Source organism: Oratosquilla oratoria, unplaced genomic scaffold, assembly GCF_046742065.1.
Source record: "Oratosquilla oratoria isolate Oo_2021 unplaced genomic scaffold, ASM4674206v1 SCAFFOLD45, whole genome shotgun sequence".
Classification (NCBI taxonomy): domain Eukaryota; kingdom Metazoa; phylum Arthropoda; class Malacostraca; order Stomatopoda; family Squillidae; genus Oratosquilla; species Oratosquilla oratoria.
In genome coordinates this window covers 145,255-160,175 of record NW_027467710.1, presented here as the reverse complement: position 1 = coordinate 160,175, position 14,921 = coordinate 145,255, and the positions used below count along the sequence as shown (strand labels likewise).

General features: G+C 39.4%; 2 protein-coding genes across 3 annotated transcripts in view; both read right to left on the bottom strand.

Annotated features, from left to right (window-relative positions):
• Positions 1-14,921, bottom strand: part of LOC143023110 (uncharacterized) — a 353,433-nt gene that overhangs the window by 236,865 nt on the left and 101,647 nt on the right. The gene's annotated exons all lie outside the window — the stretch shown is intronic.
• Positions 3,316-13,971, bottom strand: LOC143023308 (uncharacterized). Of its 2 annotated transcripts, none has more exons than XM_076181835.1 (2): positions 13,922-13,971; positions 3,316-5,475 (listed from the first exon to the last, which is right to left on the bottom strand). In XM_076181835.1, exon 2 carries the CDS (start codon positions 5,371-5,373, stop codon positions 4,192-4,194), a length of 1,182 nt encoding a protein of 393 aa, XP_076037950.1. In that variant the 5' UTR covers positions 5,374-5,475; positions 13,922-13,971; the 3' UTR covers positions 3,316-4,191. The 2 variants fall into 2 exon arrangements, with proteins under 2 accessions (XP_076037950.1, XP_076037951.1); XM_076181836.1 differs by lacking the exon at positions 13,922-13,971 and adding an exon at positions 13,565-13,725.

Sequence of the window (14,921 nt, the reverse complement as noted above, 5' to 3'; positions counted from 1 at the left end):
CTTTCCTCCTCCTCTTCTTCCTCCTCCTCCTGCTTCTTCCTCCTCCTCCTCTTCTTCTTCTTCCTCCTCCTCCTCTTCTTCCTCCTCCTCTTCTTCCTCCTCCTCCTCCTCCTCTTCTTCCTCCTCCTCCTTCTTCTCTTCTTCCTCCTCCTCCTCCTCCTCCTCGTCCACCTCTTCTTCCTCCTCCTCCTCCTCGTCCACCTCTTCTTCCTCCTCCTCCTCCTCTTCTTCCTCTTCCTCCTCCACCAGAATATAAAATGTGCCAAAACGTTTTAAATCAACTCATGATTACAGAAAGGGATGTCGTACATTAAATCGTTTACATGAACAAAAAAACACAAAATTGGCAAAACTTTTTCAATACACTTGATCACAAAACAAACACCAGCAAATTGTACGAAACACTCAACAGCATTACACTATCCAACAGTAACACTACACACTCTCACGCAGCAATAATCACAACAACAGATAATCTACCCTCAAACAGACAAGCAAACGCACTCATACGTCATTTTGCACAGACAAGCTATCTCACTTCTCACCCTGACGACCAACGCACCATTTGACGTAAGACTTTCCCATAGACTCAGACGATACACCCTTCATAGACAGTCAGACAAAACTCATAATACATAATCTCAAGCACTCATCTGCCTGTGGCCCTGATAACATAAGCAACATCCACCTAAAACACATTGGACCACAAGGTATACACGCACTCACAAACATTGCAAATTACAGCTATTCACACAACCTTATACCCGACATCTGGAAGCATAGTAAAATAATCACCATTCCAAAACCGAACAAAGACCCAATGATCCCAACATCGCACCGCCCAATCACACTACTCTGCACCCCCTCTAAAGTCATTGAACGCCTAATACTTAAACTTGTCACACCACATATTCCCCTTGCTGACTCACAACACGGTTTTAGGCCACTACACTCCACAAACACTCTTCTGACAAACCTCATACAAAGAATTTTAGATGGCTTCAATTCAGATAGGTCCCACCACAGAACACTTCATATAACATTAGGCATTAGTAAAGCTTTTGATGCTATCCCCACCACAACCTAACAAATGAAATACATAACACAGACATGCACAATAACACCAAAAGATGGCTGGCCAATTATCTGGCAGGTAGGAATGCTTACGTGTCATATAATGGCCAATCATCGCACATCAGAAACATTAAGAACGGAGTACCACAGAGCTCAGTTCTATCCCCCACACTATTTCATCTATACATGCATGACATACCCTCACCAGACACCTCAGAAATACAAATCTCTTCCTACGCAGACGACATAACAATCACATGCACACATCGTAACACAGACAAAGCTGTAGAAATAATCCAGCCATACCTTGATACACTCAACACATGGTTCATCACAAACAGACTCAAAATAGCTCCAACCAAATCTATAGCAACACTTCTCACCAACTGGACAAAAGAACACAAATACATACCTCATCTCTACATCAACAACACTCCAATACCACACACAAACACACCGAAAATTCTTGGTGTAACATACGATACATCCATGTCTTTCAAACAACACATCGCAAACATAAAAAACAAATGCACACCTGGACTTAACGCACTTAAGTCAATCACTGGAACAACATTTGGACAAAACAAAGAAACTAATATAACAATATACAAACAATGCACACGCTCAGTGATGAATTATGCGAGTCCTGCATGTGCTCCTAATCTCAGTGAGACACACCACAACACCCTTCAAATCATACAAAACAAAGCCCTAAAACAATTACAGGCTGCACAAATACAACATCTACAGACCATTTACACCATGAAACAAAAGCCCTCAAAGTCAAGGACCACCTCGACATGAGAGGCACACAAACACTTGCCGCAGCCACCACAAACACATCACACCCGCTACACTACATAGCAGAACACCCACACACACCAAGAAACATTAAAACAACACCCAAAGACCTTTATAACGCACAGATACTCTCTTCTCTTCCTCCACAACCATCAAATACCAGCCTCCGGAAACATATTCATAATCATATCACTCACCGCTCCATTAACACACTGAAAGACAACACACTGTTGCATGCCAGACCCCCTGATATCCACCCTTCTGAGTCCACTTGGCCAGACTGCGGTGCGGTCACCACCCAGCACTTCTAAGCTACCAGAAGAGGCTGGATGACCGCGTTGTGAACAGCTGCCCAGGATGTAACACTTCACCCCATACCATACAACACATAATGGAAGACTGCATTATACACAATCATGCACGCAAACAACACAACATACACTCTATATGGCATTCCTTGGGGAGACGGGACTGATCGGACAGACAGTCTAGGGAACGACAACAACAACAACAACCGACATATACATAATGCTAGGGTGTTAACAAACTCCAAGTAAACGATTTAATGGAAACGATGACACGATTCACCAGATTCGGTGAAAAGAGTCTAGTTTTGAATGAGTGATTCGCGAGTCTTACACTATTGTATCAATTAAATGGAAAAGGACAACATAACAAACCAATCACTACACACTCTGAGCTCACCATCGAAGAAGCTATAGTGTATATTGGCTAAGAATCACTTGTATAATGACATGATAGATGCAGAAACGCCAATCAACAATTACGTTTAATACAGTACTGACAGAGACACCAGAGGCCATGGAGGCGTCATGATACTTATCAGAAATCATCTGACACAAAAGTTCTCATAACGAAGATTATCACGTGAAAATGATTGCCCTCCACCAAATGCTTGTATAAAGATTAATTGTAAACCGATATGCGTCACAAAATATGTAAATTTCACGAAAACAACAAATTTAACAGAAAAAAAGACATCACAACTCGACCTGCATCTATCATGTCATTATACAAGAGTCAAGAGGGAACAAGTACATGCACAACTGCTACTAAACGCCACGAACAAGCTATTCCGGGCACAAATAATGTAGTTAATGAATGAAATAAACGTCCTGCAGAGGAAGTGCAATGCAGTTCAGTTCGAAGATTTAAGAATCATTTAGATAAATACCTAAGCAAGATGCTGTAAAAACTGTCACTTATTCTATATCATTCACCTTTGTTATCATGTCTGATTGTTATTTACTTGATTCACATTATTAGATATCTGTCAATTTATTATCATTTATTATTAATGTGGTTTTTTTCTCATTTGAATATACCTATGCATTTATTATTATCTATATTATTATGTTTTTATTTATTGTCATTACTTTTTTCCACATCTGACCTAGTTACGGACCACAAGGTCTCCCGTCGGCATGCTCCGCCTTTGTAATCCTTTGTCATGAAGGCGTCATGATATATTTCAGAAATCATCAGACCATGAAATTCTGTCTCAGGAGGTACTAAAGAAGAACAGCTACAATCAAATCTACTAGACTCCAGAAATTCTTCTTGCTACAAACAATAACAAAGCTGAGGAAACAAATTGAATTTCTTCTTTATTAAAAATCAACAATTCACCATACAGATTACAAATAACTATGGCGTATACTCCCAACTACTTTACACAATAATAAGGTAAACAGAACTGTATCCATCATGACATACAAATATCTATACCCACCAGTTGCACAATATTCTAATATTTTCAATGTTTTTTTTTTGTAATTGCAAAAATATTCATGCACTTGATGGAACACTTAGGAATTTTGAAAAAAAAAGAACAAGCAAAAACACATTATGCAATAGGCCAATGGTCACTCAAATAACTTCACAACTGAAAGTAAATCAATTAATATTTCATTTGACACTATGCACATGAAAATCCATCAACCAATTGGTTTATAACAGTGAATCAGTGCTTAATAGCTGACAGTACCATCATACAGGAAAGTTATATTATCGCTCAGGTCACACTGGAACAAGCAAAAATGCAATTACACAATAGGCGAAAGGTCACTCAAATAACTTCACAACTGGGAGTAAATAAATTAAGATTTCAACTGACAGTATGCACGTGATAACCCATCAACCCAACTGGTTTATAACAGTGGATCAGTACTTAATAGCTGAAAGTACCATCATACAGGAAAGTTAGATCACTCAGGTCACACTGGAAAGGCCTCTCACCAGCATAAGTCATCATGCAACACACGAGATCAACTTTTTGTGAGGAAGTGCGAGTCATTACGTGACGTTTGAAATAAGTCCTCCGTGCGAAAGCTGAAAAGGCTCCTCTCCAGTGTGGGTCACCACATGATGTCTAAGTTTACTTGGTTCTGAGAAAGCTGCATCACACAGGTCACACTTGAAAGGCTTCTCTCCACTATGGGTCACCACGTGTTGTTTGAGATTACCCTTTTGTGAGAAAGCTGCATCACACAGGTCACACTTGAAAGGCTTCTCTCCAGCGTGGGTCACCACATGTTGTTTGAGATGACTCTTTTGTAAGAAAGCTGCATCGCACAGGTCACACTTGAAAGGCTTCTCTCCAGTGTGGGTCATTATGTGATATTTGAGATGACTCTTTTGTGTAAAAGCTGCATCACACAGGTCACACTGGAAAGGCTTCTCTCCTGTGTGGATCATCATGTGTCTTCTGAAATCATTCTTTCGTGAGAAAGACGCATCACACATGCTACACTCGAAATGCTTCTCTCTGGTGTGTGAAACTCTGTGTCGTGTAAGATCACCCTTTGCTACGAAAGCTGCATCACACAGGTCACACTTGACGGGCTTCTCTCCAGTGTGAGTCATCAGGTGTCGTTTGAGATCAACCTTTCGTGGAAAAGCCGCATCACACAGGCCACACTTAAAAGGCTTCTCTCTGGTATGGGTCATCAGGTGTTGTTTGAGACAACCCTTTTGTGAGAAAGCTGCATCACACAGGTCACATTTGAAAGGCTTCTCTCTGGTATGGGTCATCATGTGTCCTTTGAAACTACCCTTTCCTGAGAAAGCTGCATCACACAGGTCACACTTGAAAGGCTTCTCTCCAGTGTGGGTCATTATGTGATATTTGAGACCAGTCCCTCCTGAAAAAGCTGCATCACACAGGTCACACTTGAAAGGCTTCTCTCCAGTGTGGGTCATTATGTGATATTTGAGATGACTCTTTTGTGTGAAAGTTGCATCACATAGCTCACACTGGAAAGGCTTCTCTCCTGTGTGGGTCACCACGTGTCGTTTGAGACTACTCTTTTGTGTGAAAGTTGCATCACATAGATCACATTGGAAAGGCTTCTCTCCAGTGTGGGTCACCGCGTGTCGTTTAAGATCAACCTTTGTCGAGAAAACTGCATCACACAGGTCACATTGAAAAGGTTTCTTTCTAGTGTGGGTCATCGTGTGATATTTAAGATGACTCATGAGATAGGTGTGCCGCAGATGACACAAGATTGTATTTATATGACGAATATAGGGAATCTTCAGATACCTTTTTTCCAGGAATTGTTGATAGCTACTCTCATCCTGAAAGTAAATATGTAATAAGTATGACAACTAGGTTTTTGAGAGAATGGAATAAGAGTGATACCAAGGAATACAAGTAGAGTGGGGTATTAATCAAAATGAAATCGGGGAAGGGAATAAACATTTCATAACAAGAATTTTTAACCCATTCAACTCTGATGACAAGATGTCTTGTCATTTGGTCAAATAAAACAAAAAATCATAATAAAACAACAAAATGTTTGATGATCAAACAGCACCAGAAAAATATGACGTCATCAGTCCTCCTTCGAGGAGGACTGATGACGTCATATTTTTCTGGTGCTGTTTGATCATCAAACATTTTGTTGTTTTATTATGATTTTTTGTTTTATTTGACCAAATGACAAGACATCTTGTCATCAGAGTTGAATGGGTTAAATAAGAAAGAAATGGAAGGTTGAACAAATACAGGTCACACAGGTCACACTTGACGGGCTTCTCTCCAGTGTGAGTCATCAGGTGTCGTTTGAGATCAAAATCATTCAGGAAATGATAAAGCGAAAGACTGAACAAATAATGCAATGAAATAGAGCCCACAAGAAAAAAAAAATCAATTTCAGGATACAACACCACAGCTGGATACAAGAAATATTTGCAAACATTTTTGCAGAGGACCTCTACACACACACATCAATCAAGGATTTCAAAAATCAACGTTGGAGAGATTCATGAGATTCTGATATTCATTTTTACAATAAATCACTTGTTTTCCGTTTTTCGAAGAACCCCGCACCCTCTGCGTGATAAGTAATTTACTTATAGGTTAGGTGAGATTCACCCCTCACTTTCATCAAATACAAAGACAAGGTGCACAGTGGGAGTAGCCCTGTAGTAATCTTGTAAATCAACATATTTCATTTTCAAGGTTATGGTGAATGGCACTATTTTTTAATCATTACGATATACAGATTATTGCTTGCTAATATTTTTGGAGTATCACGAAAATATACAAATACATTAACCAAAGTGCAACAAATTAAGATAACAAACAATTCATACCAAAGAAGATTAAAAAGAAAAGAATGAGAAAAAATGGACGATTGAACAAATGTAAAAACTATGAAGAACCACAGAGACTGGAAAAAGGAGTGAAAAGGTAATGAAAATTGATAGATAACAAGTCACAAGAGCAGATGAATAAATATTACAAACAGAAAGAAAAAGGGGGGAAATTGGGGTATGATGGACACAATAACACAGATAACTGGACTTTTTTTTATTTTATTTTTATTTTTTTCAGAGGCCAACCACCCAATAATCGAAGATGCCAGGAATCGATATGTGATTCTTGTAAATCCTTTATTGGAGTCCATTTGTCAGGGAACACCTCCGATCCTGCCCCTACACACACACACACACACACACACACACACACACACACACACACATAGCTCCCCTTCCCGTAAAATACAACTAGGTAAATACACACCAATCATGGATGTCATAAATCAACATTTGAGAGATTTATGATAATCTAATACTGTATTGGTTTCTACAGCAAATCACTTTTTTCCCATTTTGGGGATAAACAAGTAAAATTTCACACTAATACCACCAGAATCCTATAAATGAAAATATAAAATATTGATTTATGACATCTTTGAGTGAGAAGTAAATGATTTCTAATCAATATATCCTAACCTGTCCCTACCTACAACTATGTTGGGTCAGATTCAGCCCTCACTTCCATCAGTTACTATAACAAGGCCCACGAAGGAATCAGCTTGTTGATTTATAGTTCAGTGAAAACAACCACTTCAAATGAATTATGTGTAAATTGTGTAAATATAATCAACATGATATTCAATTTCCTAGGTGACTAGTAGGGTGGCCAGATGTCCTCCTTTTGAGCACTTTGTCCTCCATCCGGCACAACCTCATGCCAGACGTACATTTGTCCTTCTTTCTTGGGGTGTGGTAAAAATAAATGAATTAACAAATAAATAAAAAAATTAACAAAGAATATATAGATAAATAAATAACCCTAGGTATACAATAATGCCGTACAATTAAATCATGTGGGAGTACCCAGGCCAAGGTCAACATCAGAACTCAGCAGCCGAAGTAGACAGGAACTGCACAGGACCAATGTTGTGAATGTGTGATTGCATGATTTACATTTCATACATTGGGCTGCAGTCCTGAGGTGGCCATGGTACAGTGTGGTTTGGCAATTAATTTATGAGGTTAAGGAGTCTGAAATTGCTGAAAAGAAAGACTTTGTTTAACTCTGACTGGGCCAAAGAGATGAAAGAAAGGATGAGTTTCATGCTTTTTGTAAACTGTGTCGTTGTGATGTGGTAGCAGGTAAGGGGAAGAGTGCAGTTGAACGACACACAGCCACACACAAACGTAGACTTAACACTCGCAATGCTGGCAACTCGTCACTACTATCATTTATTTCTTCAGCTCGATCCTCTCAGGATGACAAAATCACAGCTGCAGAGCTTTGTAAAGTATATCATACTGTGAAACATCACCAGTCATATAGGAGCATTGACTGTGCAGTGAAAGTTGACATACATACATACATACATACATATACCAAGGCTTTTTCCCCCTTACAAGGGAGGTAGCCAAAAAGGAAAAGGCATAAAATCATTTCCACCCATGCCATCCCTGAATGCACTCCACACCCCTCCACCCTCCCTCTCATCTTAGCACCTCTTGGATGACGGGTCATCCCTGCACCTTGTCCACTGCCCTGGGTCAGAAGCAGTGTCGCAAGACACAGCACATCCACAGCAAGGCCACTTCATTAAATTGGCGACCCCCCCCCCCCCTCTCCGTCCCCCCATTGCATAAAAGGAGAAGACGGGGAGAAATCCCTTCGGGCTGCGTCAAATTTTGCTCACGCATACTACCTCACCCCCATCCCCCCGCCCATTCCACCTCATGCAAACACAACATCATCCATATACAAACATTCTCCATTCACCCCTGTCTTCTGTCCTCTCCCGTCCTTCCTCAACAGACATTCCCCTCTTCCCCAAAGCGCCCTTCACCCCATCCATCCACCTCATCCTAGGACGTCCCCTCATGTGTTCACTCCCTCCACATCTGCCTTCCATACCTCTTCTACTAGTCTTTCTTCACTCCTTCTTTCCATGTGTCCAAACCATCCTAATATTCTTTCATCAACCCTATATCCCAGCTCCCTTTCCACCCCTGTTCTCCTCACCTCCTCATTTCTCACTCTATCTAGCCTAGTAACCCCCATCATACTTCTCAGACACCTCATCTCAAACACATTCAAACACCTTCTCTCTTCCTCTCTTATATTCCATGTTTCTGCCCCATACAGTGCTGTTGGCATAATCACTCCTTCATACAGTCTCCTCTTAGCATCCATTCCCAAATGCCTATTCCTCATTACACTCTTTAATCCACCAAGGCATTTACTTGCTTCTCTCAATCTACATTCTACCTCCACCTTCACTCCACCTTTTCCTGTCACAGGGGACAATCCTAAACGAAAGTTGACAGAGAGGTATATAGTGACTCCTTGGTAGGAAAAGGTGTAACATGTGGAAGAACCAAAGCAAAAGCTCTGTGTGAAAATATTGCAGCACCATATTCTGTACAGAAGCACATGGAATATGTAAAAGAACATGACTTGCACTTTACAGTAGCAACTGATGCTTCAAAGGTGCAACAACATGTTTACCAATTCTTTTGAGATACTTTAATTTTGAGGAGGGAGTGCAACATGTGTTACTTGACTTTTATACTGATAATGATGAATCATCAAAAGCTATCACAAATCAGTTATAACAGTCTAAGTTAGAAGTGTCAGGTCTGGATCTGAATAAAGTGTCGGCATACACAGCTGACAATGCAACTGTAAACTATGGAAAATACAACAGTGTTTATCAGAAACTGAAACTGGCCCAAAACAACATTATTGCTGCTAACTGTTTGGCTCATGTTTTGCATAATGCATCAAAATTTGCTGCTGGAAAATTAAACCCTGATATTGAAAATATTGTGCTCAAGAGGTACAGCCATTTCAGCATCTCAGCAAGCAGAACACAACAATTGAACTTCTGCAAAATTTGTGGAGTCTGATGAATGCAATCTATTGCGACATGTTGTAACTAGATGGCTATCTCTTTTGCCATCAATTGACTGAATACTGAAGTACTGGAAAGCCCTAAAAAGTTATTTTCAGAGCTTAGGAGAAGAGGAATGTCCCAAGGAACTTCTGTGGAAGTGCTTCGGAGATGAAAGAAATGACTCTAAAGTGTCGGAGATTTATTTCCTCTTCCTCATTCACACTCTTACATTATTCTCAGACACTATCGAAGCACTAGAAGCCAAATCATTCAGCATGATTTCAATATATAAGCTAATGACTGACCTGAAACACAAGCTTGAGAGAAGAATGAAGGATTTATTTTTTTGGGGTATTCAGTAAATACCCAGCTTTGCCAGCTTAGTCCAGATGTGCCTAAGAAATGTAAAACAAACTTTCAGTGTTTTCTATGAAAGGGCCAGAAAGTACTTAAGTGACAGATATGACCTTTCTGAAAACAGTTATCACAATAAAGTATCAAAATTGGGCCTGTCAAGTGATGTATCTTTGGAGAATTCAGTGATGCAGTCAAGACGTGTAACCGTCCAGATATTAATATGGAGGATTTGTATGAAGAGTATGGGATTGTGGACACAATTATTACTACTCCTGAAATGGTAGATTGCCACAGTGATGAACGCTATCTCAAACTGTCCAGTGAATATAAATCTCAGTTCTCATTCACAAGCCTTAAGAAAGTGAGTGCTTATATATTCTCCATTGCATCCAGTAATGCTCAGTTGGAATGAGCTTTTTCAATGATGACATCAGCTTGGAGGAATGAGAGAAACCATTTGGAAGAGTGCACAACTATATACAAAACACTTCTGGCCAACAAGAAACTATTGGAGATGGCCAACAGAGGGCAGAAGTACAAAAAGATATAAACCTCCAGGCAATCAAGGTGAGGATACAACTAGGTTTTGTTTGTGTTGTAAATCAGCAAGAAATACAGGTATTTGTTTTTTCTTGGTTTCATTAGAAGTGAAAAATATGATTCACTTTCAGCTTTTTGTTATATATATATTCATATATGTATATATATATATATATGTGTATATATATATATATATGTATATATATATATATATATATATATATACACATACATTTTGACAACCACAATGCACTTTGATTGTAAGCCATCAAAGGCCAGCATGGAAGTATACGAATGCGGGAAAGTATTTGTACAACACAGTGTTGTACAAATATATTCCCATGTTTGTATACTGCACTTCCAATTGTACTATCTTAGTGTAGATGGGTTGAACACAAAATTTCATATAGGTGTATGTAACTCGAGCATACAAATATATAAGAAATAATGCGCTGAACTTATATCTCTCTTGATAGCCCAGTTGAAAAGTCACTGTTGCACTTGTTATGAGGATGCCGGGTTCGAGTCCTGGGAAGTACCAAATTTCAATTTCAGCATGCTGGCCTTTGATGGCTTAGAATTAAAGTGCATTTTGGTTGTTAAAATGTATCTCTAATCACTGGGACCCATTCAGTCTAGTACACACACACACACACACACACACACACACACACACACACACACACTCATATGTATATATATATATATATATATATATATGTATATATATATATATATATATATATATATATACATCATACATATACCAAGGCTTTTTCCCCCTTTCAAGGGAGGTAGCCAAAAAGGGAAAGGCATAAAAACACTCCCACCCATTTCATCCCTAAATACACTCCACACCCCTCCCACCCTCCCTCTCATCTGAGCACCTCCTGGATGACGGGTCATCCCTGCACCTTGCCCACCGCCCTGGGTTAGAAGCAGTGTCGCAAGACACAGCACATCCACACCAAGGCCGCTTCATTTAATCGGCGAGTCCCCCCTCTCCGTCCCCCCTTGCATATAAGGAGAGGACGGGGAGAAATCCCTTCGGGCTGCGTCAAAATTTACTCACTCATACTACCCCACCCCCCACCCACCCCGCCCATTCCTCCTCATGCAATCACAACATCATCCATATACAACCATTCTCCACTCACCTCTGTCTTCCGTCCTCTCCCTTCCTTCCTCAACAGACATTCCCCTCTTCCCCAAAGCCCCCTTCACCCCATCCATCCACCTCATCCTAGGACGTCCCCTCATGTTCACTCCCTCCACATCTGCCTTCCATACCTCTTTTACTACTCTTTCTTCACTCATTCTTTCCATGTGTCCAAACCATCCTAATATTCTTTCATCAACCCTATCTCCCAGCTCCTTTTTCACCCCTGTTCTCCTCCTCACCTCCTCATTTCTCACTCTATCCAGCCTAGTAGCCCCCACCATACTTCTCAGACACCTCATCTCAAACACATTCAAACTCTTTCTCTCTTCTTCTCTTATGTTCCACGTTTCTGCCCCATACAGTGCTGTTGGCACAATCACTCCTTCATACAGTCTCCTCTTCGCATCCATTCCTAAATGTCTATTCCTCATTACACTCTTTAATCCACCAAGGCATTTACTCGCTTCTCTCAATCTACATTCTACCACCACCTTCACTCCACCTTTTCCTGCTACACTTGCACTCAAGTATCTAAAACTATCCACTTCCTCCAGTCGCTCTCCTTAATGTTCACTTCCAGTCTACTGCCACTTTCACCCCTTGTACATTTCATCACCTTACTTTTACCCACATTTATCTTTAGCTTTCTTCTATCACATACTCTCCCAAACTCTGCCACCAGCTTCCTCAATCCCTCCTCCGACCCTGCCACAAGCGCAGTGTCGTCCGCAAACAGCAGCTGGCTCACCTCCCACTTTTCTCCATTTTCTTTAACCATCTCCAATCCCTGACCCACTACCCTAGCATTCACCTCTCGCACCACCCCATCCATATATATATATATATATATATATATATATATATTCCTGTATATTATAATCTTCAATATGCTGTGTCATCCTTTTTGGAAATGGCTCCCTAGTGATTACTAAAGTGAAAATTAAATGGGAAATAATAAGGCACAGGAGAGTATGAGTAAACATTACACGGAGAAAGAAGCCACAAGAAAGAAATTAAAATCAGAGTATGATGAAAGGTACAATAGCAGCGAACACTTGAAATAAGAAATATTGGTAACATTTTTGCAAGTGTCTACACCCACCCAATAATCAAGGATGTCAGAAATCAATGTATGATTCTTGCAATTCCTTTAATGATTTCCATTTGTCAGGAAACATTTCAGCAACACCCCACCCATCCCCATTGCAGAGCCACAGGATTGGCGGGTAAATGATTGAATTTTGGCACAAGTAACACACTGCATCCATAAATAAAACTATAGAATATTTGTCATTTATCTAATGAGTGAGGAAAAAGTCTACAGAACCTTAACTATTGCTAGGTTAAGTTAAACTCATCCCTGAACTAAAAAAAAAAAAAAAAAAGAAAAAAAAAAAAAAAAAAAAAAAAAAAAAAATTGCATGGTAGGTGTGATTTGTTGAGTTATGAGTATATATACAACATATTCATGCTTGTACATTACGACTACAATATGAAGCATTTGGGCGGGGGGGGGGGTTAGGTTATGGTGAATGACTGCTCCTGGAACCTTCCGATATAAATTACAAATATTGAGTGAACCTATGGTTCTTTCTGTGACATTTCACGACATACATTTGAAGTATTCCACTCCCAAATAATGTATGATACTCCTACAATCCGCATCCATCGCAATGAAAAGAAGTTGCCAAGAATATATTACCCCTAGAAACGTATTCCCGAATTTGTTGCTTAGGATCTATGGTCGTTGCATGCGAGAATGTAAACAATAGATGAGAGTTTTGACAAGACTTCATTCTGACTACCAAATTGGAAGTGCCCATATTCGATCAGAACTGACATGAAACCAGGCAACATCAAGTGACGAACAGACAAGGAAAATAACCTCCACCATACAATAAATACACCTACACGATTGTCGAGCGTCCTTAATTAATAATATAACACTTATTACCTGCGTGCATGTTGTGCTTCTAAATTCTATGCCACTTCTGGATATCACAGATGTCCTAGGAATCTCAAAGATTCTTTTTAGTATATACTAAGTAACTGCTCATACCATAAAGCATATATTTGTATTCAATTGATACGAAATGACGGTCTCTGGTCCCCTTAACCCCCTAAATATGTTGTCTGTGTAACTTATTGTAGAATTATAAAGAATAACAATCTAATGAGGACCACAATGGAAATAAGCGTACATGCTTTTTTATGTTATCCTCGGCAATTTTGTAATTATTATATCGAAATATGAGTTATTGTATTTTTTCACCTCATGTACATTGATTCTTTGCCAAATAAATTTACTTACTTATAACATGTAGAAGACGAAGTGGCGGCCCGTCAAGATGAATGTAAACAAATAACATACGAGCGGTCTCACTACACGTCGACCAAACCCAAACAATGACTGCTTTTGCTCAAATGCATAATTTGATATAAAAATAGCATATGGTTGCATTATTTTATCTATTTTCTTTGAAATGTGTGATTTCCACGTAAAATGATCAAAGAGAAGTTGTTTTTATCCTCTGCAAAATTACCAACCGCCGACCAAAGTCGACCAAAACCAAACAATGACGGCTTTTGCTCAAATATATAATTTGATATAAAAACTAGCATATGGTTGCATTATTTGACATATTTTCTTTAAAATGTGTGATTTCCATGTAAAATGACCAAAGAGAAGTTACGTTTTAATCCTCTTCAAAATTAACAGCCGCCGACCAACGGCGACCAAAACCCCAACAATGACGGCTTTTGGTCGGAGGTTGATAATTTTGCAGAAGATAAAAACGTAACTTCTCTTTGATCATTTTACATGGAAATCACACATTTCAAATAAAATAGGTAGAAAAATGCAACCATATGCTACTTTTTATATATAAATTATGCATTTGAGCAAAAACCGTCATTGTGTGGTTTTGGTCGGCGTTGGTCGACATTTGGTGAGACCCACATACGAGTACATCGCCTGGCATGTAAGATCAAAATGCAATGGGTAAAGTAATTTTTCTAGTCCACCCATTCCCTTTCATAAATTGTCGATTCCAACATGGTAATGTTCATATTTCTATTAAAATAAGGGTTTATAAGAGTGGATTTCCGAGCGGATAAGTGATAAAATATCATGTGATTGTTCAAATTGGGTTAAAAGCATGAAACATGACAGAATGACGTTAGACTAGAGTCTCAATCTTATGAAGAGTTTCAGATAAAGGACCATCTCGAACTCTGCCCATTAAGACACTGGCAGTCTTTTTTCCAACATGGCCGGCATGGGACATTATCTTCATCATTACATGTTTCAA